Source organism: Aquarana catesbeiana, linkage group LG12 (genome assembly GCF_042186555.1).
Source record: "Aquarana catesbeiana isolate 2022-GZ linkage group LG12, ASM4218655v1, whole genome shotgun sequence".
In the NCBI taxonomy this organism is placed as follows: Eukaryota; Metazoa; Chordata; class Amphibia; order Anura; family Ranidae; genus Aquarana; species Aquarana catesbeiana.
The window spans coordinates 36891688-36905659 of NC_133335.1; the positions used below are offsets into that span (position 1 = coordinate 36891688).

The window sequence follows — 13972 nt, forward strand, 5'->3', positions numbered from 1 at the left end:
CAGCTCGCCTGAGAAACGATCCAACGGTGCGGCTGGATGGTCACAGAGGAGATAAAAGACTAGATTGTCTTTGATCCCCTCTATGGCCTTGGAGGACCAGAGCGACATCATGATGTCACTTCCGGTCCAGGGTAGAAGTAAACAAATTTTTTTTAAAGCAAAAGATCAAAAACATATTTTTTTTTCTTTTAAAGGTAAAGAAGAGATTTGGGGTCTTTTTGACCCCAGATCTCTCCATAAAGAGGACCTGTCATCCTTATTTCTATTACAAGCAAACTTTACATTCTTTGCTATAGGAATAAAAGTGAACAAATAGAAAAAAATAAAGGGACAGGTGTAAAAATAAAAAAATATTTAAATAAATAAAAAAAATTTAAGTGCCCCCATCCCTCAGTGCAGAATCGAGCGCATACGTAAATCGCACGCGCATATGTAAGCGGTGTTCGCACCACACTTGTGAGGTATCACCACAAACATAAGAGCGAGAGCAATAGTTCTAGCGCTGTAACTCTAAAAGGGTAACCTGGAAAGGCGTTTAAAGCGCCACCTGTGGAGATTTTTAAATACTGTGCCATTCCACGAACGTGCACAATTTTAAAGCGTGACATGTTCGGTATCTATTTCCTCGGCATAACATCATTTTTCATATTTTACAAAAAATTGAGGTACATATTGTAGAGCTGCACTATTAATTGTTAAGAATCGAGATCACGATTCTTTCCCTTCACATGATTTTAACAAAGCATTTTCCATTTATGCAGAGTTCTCTGCTCAAGCCAACAGCTGTCAAAAAAACAAAAAAACAGACAGTCTGCCAAGTATCACAACTTTCCTCAGCAGCTGAGCAAACTATAAACATTGTAACATTTTGTGCTTTAGATCAAAGGAATGAACGTCGGTCTGTAAATGAGGGAAGTTTAACCACTTTAAGACGGAACCCTTTTCTGACACTTGTTGGTTTCACGTTAAAATCATTATTTTTTGCTAGAAAATTACTTAGAACCCCCCAAACATTATATATATATTTTTTAGCAGAGATACTAGAGAATAAAATGGTGGTTGCTGCAATTTTTTTATGCCACACTGTATTTGCGCAGCGGTCTTTCAAATGCAGTGTTTTGGGGAATAAATACACCAGGGATATGCAATCAGCGGACCTCCAGCTGTTGCAAAACTACAAGTCCCATCATGCCTCTGCCTCTGGGTGTCATGCTTGTGGCTGTCAGAGTCTTGCTATGCCTCATGGGACTTGTAGTTCTGCAACAGCTGGAGGTCCGCTAATTGCATATCCCTGAAATACACTGATGAATAAAAAAAAAAAAAAAAAACGAAACAGTAAAGTTAGCCCAATTTTTTTGTATATTGTAAAAGATGATGCGCCGCGAGAATCGTGATCTTTATTCTAGAAAATCGTGATTCTCATTCTTCCCAGAATCCTTTTTTTTTTTATTCATTAAAATGTATCCCCCCCCCCCAAAGAAAAAAACGTTTAAAAACTGCTGCGCAAATACCGTGTGACATAAAAAAAATTGCAGCGATTGCCATTTTATTCCCAAGGGTCTCTGCTTAAAAAAAAATATATAATATTTGGGTGTTATAAGTAATTTTCTAGCACGAAATACCGATTTAAACTTGTAAACAAAAAGTGACAGAATAGGCCTAGTCTTCAAGTGGTTAAAATCTCCTACTAATCGCTACTAAAGATAGCATTGTTCTTTATTATCTGTGTTTCTGTTGGGGGGGGGGGGGGGGGGTTCCCCCCATTTCCTGTCTGGTGCAACTGTTGCCCCCAGGAGAGTAAGTGAGGGGAAATTTCCCCCCAGGTAGCAGTGAAAACTTGACAGGGGTTCTAATTGCTCCCCCCACTCTATCAAGGAAAAAAAAAAAGAAAAAAAAAGTAAAAAAAAAGAAAAAAAAAGTAAAAAAAAAAAAGAAAAAAAAAGTGAAAAAAAAAGAAAAAAAAAAAAAAGGATATGGTTTGGATAGAGTGTCAGCCATAGTTTTATTGAGGAATAAGTGAAAACAAATGACAGAACTTTTAGGACACTTTAGCCGTGATGGAAGTGCAGCGCCCCAAGCCTTATTTCTAAGAAATGGAGGGAGCCATGCTGTCTGAGTCCGTGTCAGGCTGGAAAGGAAGGGCAAACTGGGCAGGAAAATCTCCTGTAATTCCTCCTGAGTAGGAATTAAAATTCTGCTCACACTTCACGTTAAGGGGGATTAGTGCTGTGCTCTTGAAACCTGTAGCAGGGCTGAGCATCTTAACAGATCACTATCTCCGAGCTGGATACAAATTAGCTTAAATATCTCCGTGGGCTGGTTTGTGTAACCCAAGTCTGCCCGCCAGACGCTCCGTCTATAGGTGTGGATACAGGACACCCCTACGTCCGACACACACCGAGTAACGTAACACCCAGACAGGTCTGATCCTTACTATTGGGAAACGTAACACTTCTCTTTGTTCTTCTTCTTCTTCTTCTTTAAGTTGGCTTCGAGGATTATGGACCAGACTGTGAAAGCATGAGGATAAGTGCTTTCCTGGACATTCCCGGGCAGGACAACCTCACACCCCTGGCACGCCTGGAAAAATACGCCTTTAGTGATAATATATTCAACAGGTAAATGCTATGACCTTGCTGTTAAAGAAAGATGCCACCAAAAAAATGAAAAAAAAAGTCCAGTTCTGGGTGGGTAAAATAACCTGGTGGCTTCTTTAATTTCAGGACAAGTCAAGTGCTGCCATTCCTATACAGTGGGGGGAGATTTACTAAAACTGGACAGAGCAAAATCTGGTGCAGCTCTGCATAAGAAACCAATCGCCTTCCAGGTTTTAATGTCGATGACGTTAGAAGCTGATTGGCTACCATGCACAGCTGCACCAGATTTTGCACTCTCCAGTTTTAGTAAATCATCCTCATTGTTTGAGGCCTGGTTCACACCTATGCAGGTTGCAGTTTTGCATATTCCAGGTGCATTTTGCGATTTTTCAATACATATTTTTGATCCATTGAAGTCTGTGGAAGCAAAAACCAGAAAAAAAAATCCCTGGCCATTTCCATAAAATGCACAAATGTGAACTACATCCATAGCAAAGCATCTTAAATGGACTGTACTGTGTTTATGTAAAACTGAAAACACACTAATGTCCCGTACACACGGTCGGACATTGATCGGACATTCCGACAACAAAGTCCATGGATTTTTTTCCGACGGATGTTGGCTCAAACTTGTCTTGCATACACACGGTCACACAAAGTTATCGGAAAATCCAATCGTTCTGAACGCGGTGACGTAAAACACGTACGTCGGGACTATAAACGGGGCAGTAGCCAATAGCTTTTGTCTCTTCATTTATTCTGAGCATGTGTGGCACTTTGTCCGTCGGATTTGTGTACACATGATTGGAATTTCTGGCAACGGATTTTGTTGCCGGAAAATTTTATATCCTGCTCTCAAACTTTGTGTGTCGGAAATTCCGATGGAAAATGTGTGATGGAGCCCACACACGGTCGGAATTTCCGACAACAAGGTCCTATCACACATTTACCGTCAGAAAATCCGACCGTGTGTATGGGGCATAAGAAATGCATAAGTGGCCAGTTCAAACCACGTGCAGTCCAGTGCATTTTCTGCATCAAAAACGCATGGTAAGTAGGTTATATGGTTTCCAATGGCAAAGTTCACCCCAGCGTGGACAGTTCCAGTGCGTTTCAGGAAAAAAATAAAGTAGGGCATGCTGCATTTTTCCTGCTCTGGACTGTACTGGAACACGGAAAAAGCTCATCAAAAATGCACCAGAACGAAACAACGCATCAAAAATGTGCATGTCCCTATTTAAAGGGGTTGTAAAGGTTCGTGTTGTTGCATCCTTCGCATTAAGGTGAAAAAACACCTGTCAGTGACCAGCCCCCCAGCCCTCCTGTTTTACTTACCTGAACCCTGGAACTTGTCCCACGGGGACGCGCCGTCTCTCTGCTAGGGGGTTCTTGGCTGTTGATTGGATAGATCGAGAGTAGCGCAGCCATTGGCTCCCATTGTCTTGAAATAGCTACATAGAAATTGCCTAGCACTGGGATGAGTCCATTGAAATAGCCCCTAAGAAATTGTGAATATATAATCTAAGCTTCAGATATTCTGATGTATACACCATGAAGCATGCATTCAGGACTGATGTCATATCATGTGCCCACTGTTGGCATATAGTTGTTGTGGTGCACACTGCACTTACAGTGCCATCCACCCATCCAATATAAGTGAAGGTTGGAAATGCTTTGTGTAAAGACTTTGTTGTCCCTGATGATCCTGCTTTCTTGCGTCCAGCTAAGTTGCCTCTTAAAACCAGTGTAAACTCTTTCCACGGGCTCATTGACCTAACCCCTGTCATTCTAAAGCTGGCCATAAACAGCCCGATAAAAGCAAGCAATGTTCATTCATTGGAACCTCCGTTATGTCAGTCCACTGAAAAGCCCGCTGTCTACATGCTTTTAAATCAGTGTCCCTATACTTCTCCTACAGACAGATCATCGCACGTGGGTTGCTGGATGTGCTGAGAGACTTCAGCAGTACAGAAGATGACTTCCTCACAGTCATGGAGATCGTTGTTCGCCTGTCGGAGGACTCGGGTCAGTACTGGGGTCTTCGCTGTTTGTGTTGTACTGCTTTTTATGACAAAGCTTCCATTGGTTGCTGTGGTTAAATGTCAACACATTTTGGAAAGATAGATCTATCAGTCCCCAACTACTATGTGGCAAACTTAGGCTTAATGTACACTTCAACTACTTTGACAGCCGGCCGCGAGAAAATGGATAACGTGGTAAAATCGCGCCACGTTTTTGCGGCCGGAGGTCAAAAATGTCCTATCCTTAACGTGATTTTTCTGCGTTCAGGAGAGGGAGGTTAGGGGAGGTTGAACCTTTCCTAACCTCAGCAGCTCCTAAACAATCCTAAAAGTCTATGTGTACATTGACACATAAGCTTTTATGGAGTTGCGTTTAGGAGCTTTGGCAAAAAAAAAGCCAAAAGTTTCCATAATCAAGTTTAGGAGCTGCTAGTGTACATGGAGCCTTAGTCAGAAAGCACAGCCTCTATGTATTATATGGGGACAGAATAAAGACTGTGTGGTGGAAGTTAATTATTGGTGTTATATGCACAATTAAAGTGGTTTTAAACCTCAGACATAAAATATGAACAAAGCATATCCATCTATAGTGTGTACTTGTCTCAATCCAGAGCACTAAATGTAATTTCTGTGCTGCCTCGTTGTATGCTATCTGCATGAGTCACTTCTGACATGTTTCTGACATCAAGAGAAAAAAGGTGAAGGGGAGGGAGCTCAGCACAGCCTGTGATTGACAGCCTCAGCTCTGTTCCTGTGTGCTGTGTAAAGGGGGGGATGTGTGCCTTCCCTCCAATCCGTTCTCAGAACTCTCCTCACTGAGCTCTGCAGTGTGTAGTTTCAGCTCCCTAGACAAGCTTTAAACATTCTGCACTTTGAACGGATGTAGAGAGGAGAAGACTGCAGATAAACAGGTACAACGTATGTAGGAGGATTTGTTTAATCTTTGTGTATCACCTGAGGCCAGTCACTTCACTGAGTGTATGCAAGGGTTTACAACCACTTTAAAAGAGAAATATGGTAATTCTATTTTATTTTAGAATCATACCTAGGTGGATGCAGCATCGGTCCGATGCTGCATCTGTCCCCCGCTGGCTCTAAGGCTGGAAACTGAGCGATCAATCACCGCTGATCACTCCAGTTCTCAGGGCTGAGCAGAGAGTGGTGACTGTCAGTCACCTCTGTCTGCTGCGCTGTGAAGGAGGCGGGAGCGGCCGGCTCAGGCTATCAGCGGCTCACTGGGAGGCTGAACCGGGACCCTGTCCAGACATGTGGGCGGATCCTGACCATATGGCCGTGATCTTTTTCTGAGCCTTCAGCCCGCTGTCTGCTGAAAACGGGTCACAGGAGTACAGAGTGAACTGCACTCCTATGATCCACAGGAGAAGTACAGCCAAACAAGCTTTGGCTGTACTTCTCCTTTTAAGTTTTTATGGTTGATTAATATTTTTTCTTATGTGGATGTTATTTATGTAAAAAAAAAAAATGAGTTGTATATATTTATGGCATATTAGGGGAAAATGTAATTTTACTATTGAGTAGTTAGATCCAGCGCTGCACATTTTAGTAAACTTGTTTGTATTGGGACAGAAACCTGTCCATAATTACAAACTTTACATGAAAACAGTTTGAATATATTGTTTATGAGGATAGCATTATCTACAATAAAACTGTCAAAAATGTTTTTATAGTATAGCAACAGTTCTGAAGTACAGATGTATTGAGGTGCCTGCCACGTTCCTGGGTTGGTCTTCCGCATTGGATCCTGCACTGTTGCTGTCTTGGGAACCTTTAGGCCTGATGGGTTCAACTTTAAGCTAAAGTTTTACCTTAAGAGGAAGTTTTTGCTCTTTTACATTATTGGAGGACAGGACTTCCTGCTGATATTGATTCATGCAGAACAAGATACTTGTTGCTAAAGCATCTTTAATGGTGCAGGATATTTTCTGAGAGTTGGTGCAGCCGTTTCTGTCTTTGTCCCCTCCAGGCTTCTCTGACACTCTTTATAATGGTGTTCAGTCTGACTTGACCAGGAACAGCTAGCGATCCTATTCCAAGTCGCTTGTACAGAGCAACATCATATTTTTTTTTTTTTGTATGTAATAAAAAATATAATGGAGTTTGTGTTCTCTTTGTTCATTACAGAGCCTACTGTGCGCACCGAGCTAATGGAGCAGATTCCACAAATCACCCTCTTCCTTCAGGAGAGCCGACCTCAGTTTCCCCGGGCCTTTTCTGAGTACTTACTGCCCATCCTTGTCCGCTATCTCACAGATTCCAATAATCAGGTAAGCCAGAGCTTAATTCCGTAACATTTCACACTGTCCTTCATGGCTCACTTTGAAAAATATATTTATTTTATTTATTCGTTGATTTTATTTATGTAGCGTTAACAATTCATGCAGCTCTTTACATGTATATTGAAATCACAAATAAACTTTAATTCCAATCAAATGCTGATTGCTCAAGTATCGCGTCAGGTTCTAAAAAAACTCAGGCATCTAATAGTAGTGTCATGGGCATCTTATAGCAGTGTGGTGGGCAGCATGATGGCTAAGTGGTTATCACTTCCGCCTGACAGCACTAGGGTCGTTGGTTCGAATCCCAACCACGGCACCACCTACCTGGCACTCTGGTTTCCTCCCACACTCCATGCTGGTAGGTTAAATGGCTCCAGTCTAAATTGTCCCTAGTATGTGTATGAATGTGAGCTAGGGACCTTAAGGCGGCGCCCAAAAAAAAAAAAAAAAAATTAAAGCCAACAGCTACATATACTGCATTTGCCTAGGCAAGAAACCAGGAAGTAACTTAGGAAATGTAAAGAAAAAAAAAAGGTTAAAACAAGTAAATATAATATACTTTCCTATCTATTTACTAATGCTAGCAGCATAAGGATTAAAAGTAGTCAATGTTGATTGGGAGAATGAAGTTCCACTTTAAAGTGGATGTAAACCCAAATTTTATTTTATTTTTTTTTATGTCATAATGTAGAGTATAAGATTTGCTATCATTTGAGCCCAGTCTTGCCACACAGAATTAATCCATCTCTGAGAAATCCTCTTTTATTGTTCAGTGAAATAAATCTTGACAAACAGAGAAAAACTTTGTCAACTCCTCCCCCTTGCTGTGAGTGACAGGTGATTTACATATCTCGTGCACTAGCCTAAGACATGCATTATTTTTTAATTCCCTCCCCCACTCCTTTCTTCAGCAGCTCTGCAAGGATTGGCTGTTCCACACCTCAGCATGATTTGGCATGATGAAGTCATGTGGTTACTTTCCTGTCTTTTCACTGGATGTTAGAGATCATAGCAGAAGTTCAGTGTAAGAAACACACAGGAGAAAATGCATATTGACAAGGGGAGTGTAGAGGTGGGCGGGGAGTCTACTGACATCACGACTCCACCCACCAAGCTCCAGACAACAGACCCGCCCACAGAATCTGCAGTTTTTTGGGTCTCATAACAGACAGAGGGGAGACATTTGACAGGTAAAGATACATGCAGGAGGCCTGTATATCCTTATAGATAACCCCTATGGCAGTAGTTTAGAAAGGATGATGTTGGGTTTACATCCACTTTAAGGTGCATTTAGTAAACATTACAGGAGGAATTGTACAAGCAAATAAACATAATAGAGCTTAAGCTGAACAGTTAGGCTTTAAATATTGAGTCAGCTCCTAGCCCATAATAAGCAACCAGTTTTTTTTATCAACAGAACAATGAAAGGCGATTGAATGCTGTGGGTCACTTTACATTGTCATATAGACGACGTCTATATGTTTAGATTTCCAGGAACCAGTACGGCATTTTCACGCACAGAGGGGAACGTTAAAGCATTCCAGTAATGCGCAAGCGAGAACCGGTTTGCCCACTTTTCTTGACGTGTTCCTAGTCAGTGTGAAGCTTTAACAGGGCAACTCCTAAGTTATTTTATCCCTCAGGTGCAGCATTCACTGGGATCTTGATGTAGAATGTCTGCCTGTCTGTGCAAGCAGGCATTGTAAAAATGTCCAGTGTAAACACCCTGCTAAACTGACCTCTGCCTGACCGGCCTTCAGTGTAAGGGAGACTGAAGATGCATAGATCTCTCTCATTGATCGCTCCGGAGAGAGGTCTGACCACTGTCGTCGGGTTTGCTGAACCTGTCCGGGTTTTATAATTGAGAGGTTTTACATTTTGGTTTGGTTATAGTGAACGCTGCTTTGCTTCTCATTATCACATGCATGTTAAACCTTGCATCTCCTAACTATCATTAGGGATGCTTGTATAATTTACACCCCTTGCAGAAAGCATGTGCATCTAGTGTAACGCATTCGATGGTTATAGAATGAGCAATAAAACATTCACAGGGTTTATTTAGCCCCCCCCCCACCTCCCCCCTGAGCTTATATCAAACCTCGGTGACCAGTGCTGCATTAGTGGTGTGTGTACAGGATTTACTGCAGATGGTACTAATCTGGGAATTTGCATCTGACCAGTCAGTCCTTCTAAAGGTCCCTGTGTTTTGGTGTGGAGGAATGTCTTGTGGACTTTGAAGGGTCTGACCTGTCCTGCAGAGGGTGACAGAACCAAAACTGCTCAGGGCAGAACTTTCACACTGAAGTGATGCCAGAATCAGCAATTAGGACTTCCATAATTGTCTTGTAGGAGGTGTAATTAAAACTGATGCTAAAGGGAGGTTAGTTGGAGGCCTGTGGCCCCCCTCCTGAGGGACTCACCCAACGGGTCTCTGACGGCCCCAAGGCCGAGTCGTTGCCCCCCCCGTACATAGATGGGGGGGCAGGGAAAAGATGGGTCCGGGCTGAGGCCGCGGGGGTGGGACACCCATTATGACTCGTTATGACTCTTTTAATGGTTTGGAATGGCATAGAGATAACCTAATCCCTCATCCCCCTTCCCTCCTTCCCCTTACCCCTCTGTTTTATATTTTGTCTTTGTCTAAACTTCTAGGTCTACAATGTATAGTACGCACTGTTATGTGGAAAGACCAATTGTATACTATGTGTTTGTATGTTCTTTATAAAATATAAAATAAAATAAAGATTACATAAAATAAAAGTGATGCTAAAGGTTTTTTTTTTTTAAATAACAAAAATTTCATCCCTGCCTGCTCTGTGTAATGGTTTTGCACAGAGCAGCCCTGATTCCTCCTCTTCTCAGGCCCCCCGTCGAAGCTGTGGGCTCCTCCCTCCTGCTGATTGCTTTGGCTGGCTTGCTATGGGGGCACTCAGGCGTGTTTGCTCCCAAGTCCAGCTCTGTGTGTCCTTTGCTCCCTCCTCACTGGCTGTGGTTGACAGCAACAGGTGCCAATGGCTCCTACCGCTGTCTCTGAGCCAGTGAGGAGGGAGAGAGCCAGGAGAGGCTTTGCTCTTGTACACATCGCTGGATCGAAATGGTGTTCAGGCAAGTACTAGGGGGGGTGGGGGTGGGAAAGAGCTGCACACAGAAGGTTATTTTAATTTGTGCATAGAATGCATGAAGGTAAAAAACCTTCAGTCTTTAGGGCAGGGATCCTCAAACTACGGCCCTCCAGCTGTTGCAGAACTACACTTCCCATGAGGCATTGTAAAACTCTGACATTCACAGACATGACTAGGCATGATGGGAATTGTAGTTCCTGAACAACTGGAGGGCCGTAGTTTCAAGACCCCTGCTTTAGGGCCACTTTAAGCCTCTCAAAGTGCCTAGAAAGCTCCAGGAAAGTAGTAAATATCCCGTCCACTATTTAATACAACTCAAAAAGTTTTTTTTCTAGGTTTGGATAGGGTGGGGACAGATTGGAGCCTGTGTCAGGTTTTAATTGCACTCTATTTCCCCCATTAGGGAGATTTTTTTTTTTTTTAATCACTTCCTTTCCCATAGACACAGTAGGAAGTGGGCATCGTTCCTCCTTCCTCTTTGAAAGTTGTCACCAGTGGCGGCCGGTCCATAAGGGACACAGGATCCCCTTATGCCCCCCCCAAAAAAAAAAATTTGACAAATAGGAAAGCTAATCATAGAACAATTTATTTTTAAATAAATGATATGACTAAAAATTTTTAAAATTTTTAAGGTAAACAAATGTTAGTCATATTATCATTTATTTAAAAATAACTCCTTCTACAGTATGTGTGTGCACTGACTGCACTGCGCTGGACTAGTGGGAGTCTATTATGGACGTCATTTTATTGACAAGCATGAGGCTCTAATTGGCTTGTCTTAAGTTGCCCTCTGCTCCCCGAACCCTCCCACCCGAATCAATATTCGCCATCGCGTCACTTTCGGGTTCTGGCTTCTCTTCCTGGCCAATCAGGATGCTGAAGATTTGGAACCTGGAAAGAAGACCGCGTTAACTCGGAAGGCGTATCAGGGGAGCCGTGACCGTGGTGAGTGCGGTCCTGTAGGGGGTTTGTTTGCGCCCCCCCCCCCCCCCCCCCAAAAAAAAAAAATTTCTTAGCACCAGCTGCCAGGGGTTGTCACTATAAGAATGACACTGACTTTTACATTTACCTATTCAATAACAAGATCAAAAGGCAGCAGTAAAAAACCTTTTTTGGCTGGAGTTCCACTTCAAAAGCAGAAGCTGCCAATTGCAAAATAGCTGAAACATTTTTATCTCTGGTTCCTAGGTGAGAAAGGCAAGCCAGGAAGCTCTGCTGATCCTGCTGGAGCAAGACCTGATTGATCAGAGCGACCTCGAGTACAGAGTGTGCCCTATACTGCTGGAACTCTCCTCTCCCGAGAATGATGACGAATTCAAAGTGGAAGCTGTGAATGTAAGTGAAAGGGGTAGGCGTGAGTCGGTGTTCTCCTGAGCATGCTTGCACAAGCACATTCATACTGCATACTTTTGACGCTGTGTAGGAGTCTCATTCTTTTCTGCTGTGGGTCACATAACCCCTTCATGACTCATCATTGACAGCTGAATTCAGTAAACCACACAGCATGGAGGAATAATGGTGTGCAGAGTGTGGTAAACCAAAGCAGGCTATCCGAGAGATGACAAATAGAAAGTCAGTGCTAACTATTCAATTCCCCAGTCCAAAGAAATGACGTGTCTGGGATCTTGAACCCCTTATAGTCCAATATATAAAGATGGATTCCACACCGTCCTCACTGGTTTTGGGTCTTTAGTAGTCCTCCACTCCAGAAGATGATTCATCTCGAAAAACCAAAAAATATATAGTGTAGTATGTCCAGCTCCACATGTGCACCAGCCGTATTCTTATAATGTGCTTATATCAAAAATGATCAAAAAGGGTCTCCAATAAACCACAAAATGCATTCTTAATATATAATATATACACCCTTACCCTCCAAATTTTTAAAAACAGCCTTCCATAAGACTTCAATGTAACTCTCCTCTGTGCCTTTATATTCTCTCTGATAAGATCGTCTTCCCGTTTCTTCCAAATGAGTGTCAGAAGCTCCCAAAAAAGAATTTTAAACGTAACAAAGTACAATCTGTACTCACAAAAAATGCGTTTTATAAACATGTATATTCCTTTAAACCCAGTCATAACCCCACCATGTGTATTATGATCCTCAAAATAAATCTTGCAATCAGCACTCCTCCTGATCTTCCATTCTTGGGTATTAGGACTCCCCCATGTAAAATTATTAAAAAGGGCCAATATCACTAAAATCCAGTATTTAATATACACAAATTCACTTACAACCAAATGCATGTGAACCAGGGACGGGAAGACCAGGGAATATTCATAATTACCTTTTAGACTATAGAAATGTTAATTGGTTGTGGTATCATTTTATCCTTCTTGGAATCGGAATAATACGATAACAGATGTGCAGGCCGGAAGAAAATAATTTACTTTTCTGGAAAAGTCACGCTGTGTGTGTATGTATGTATGTATATATATATATATATATATATATATATATATATATATATATATATATATAAATATATACACTGAGCTATGGTAAACAGTTTAAGCCTAAATGTCAAAAATGTTTTGCAACCTTCAATAAAAAAAAATTGAAACAAATAAAAGAAAGCCTGGGAACCTCAGTTAAAGTGCTACTAATCCCACAACAGTAAAACCAGTCTGTATATGCAGTAAAGCATGCTTGTTATACTTACTGTGGAACCTAAGCGGTTAATCCTCTGCATTGTGTAAAAAGGCTGTTTGATCCTGTCTTCTCTGATCCTGCCCTTCTTCCACTGTCCCCAATCCATCTCCTGATAGAACAGAGGCTAGGGGGTAAGCTGCACATGCTCAGTTTGGTGTGTATTGCTAGAGATCTTTTAGGGTGCATGTGATCAGCACAGGGCCAACCAGCACTGTCCAGACAAAGGGTCAGGGGTCCTGCAGCCTCATAGGACAGTCAGAATATAATGAAAACTCCTCCTACAAGCTTTAACCAGACACTGACAGAAAAAAAGTAGCCACTTCCAGCGCTCAGAGGTCTTCTAAGGTAAGGAGTAACCAGGGCATCAGTATTCAAAGACTGGGTGAATGCTGCCCTCCTCGGATGGGGTGATCCGATACAAACAGAAGTCACAAGACTGCTATATACTGCTGATAAAAAAAAGGTATTTAGCAGGTTTATAGTTACTAAAACGATTGCATTTCCATGTTCTGTGTACTGTGGGAGACCAGATATATTGAATGCAGGGTCCTGGGTTTAGTAACACTTTAAAGCGGTAGTAAACTGCTGGGTGTTTTATTTTTCTAACCTGAAAGGTAATGGCATAGCATACTAGCACATTATATTAAACTTGCCTGAAAACGAAGCCTTCCATCTTCACCCGGTTTTCCTTCCAGGTCTGCGGACTCCGGCTGTGTGACTGGCCGGAGCCGCGATGACGTCACTCTCGCACATACGTGCGGGAGCCGCTGTTTGCGGCACAGTAGTCGGGTGGCCGTCCCTTCAGAGCGCATGTCCCGGTGTTGTCACCGGCTGCATGTAAAGTAAAGCAGTGCACGCTTAGAAGATTGTTACAGTACCTATAGGTAAACCTTGTTATAGGCTTTCCCTATAGGTAAAAGTCAGAGATGGAAGCCTACTTCCACTTAAGGATAACTGTCATTGCACTTCCGGCATGCGTGATGACTTCCCCCTCCGATGCGTTTAGTTCAGTGGACTTCTTTTCAGGACATCCAAGATTCTTCAGCCGGTGTAGATCTGCAATAGACCAACGATTGGAATTAAATAGAAGTACATGGGGACCTGTTTGAATAATAACATAAATGAAAAGCTAAGTTCAGCCTGGTGTGGCCGTGTCAGAGTTGCTCTTTAATATTTGTACTTGTAAATGCAGCTATGAAGCTTCATTTCAGTAAGGCCTTTGAACAGTCCTGTTTATCTCATTTATTGCAGGTTACTCATATTTCTAGCACACAGGCTGTAA

The 13972-nt window shown here is 42.3% G+C and overlaps 1 protein-coding gene across 1 annotated transcript in view; it reads left to right on the forward strand.

Annotated features, from left to right (window-relative positions):
* Nucleotides 1–13972, forward strand: part of LOC141114100 (serine/threonine-protein phosphatase 4 regulatory subunit 1-like) — a 75726-nt gene that overhangs the window by 16038 nt on the left and 45716 nt on the right. The window contains exons 3-6 of the mRNA XM_073607577.1: nt 2486–2618; nt 4516–4622; nt 6761–6903; nt 11226–11372. Of these exons, the coding sequence (XP_073463678.1) occupies nt 2486–2618; nt 4516–4622; nt 6761–6903; nt 11226–11372 (530 nt within the window). The remainder of the gene's footprint in view (nt 1–2485; nt 2619–4515; nt 4623–6760; nt 6904–11225; nt 11373–13972) is intronic.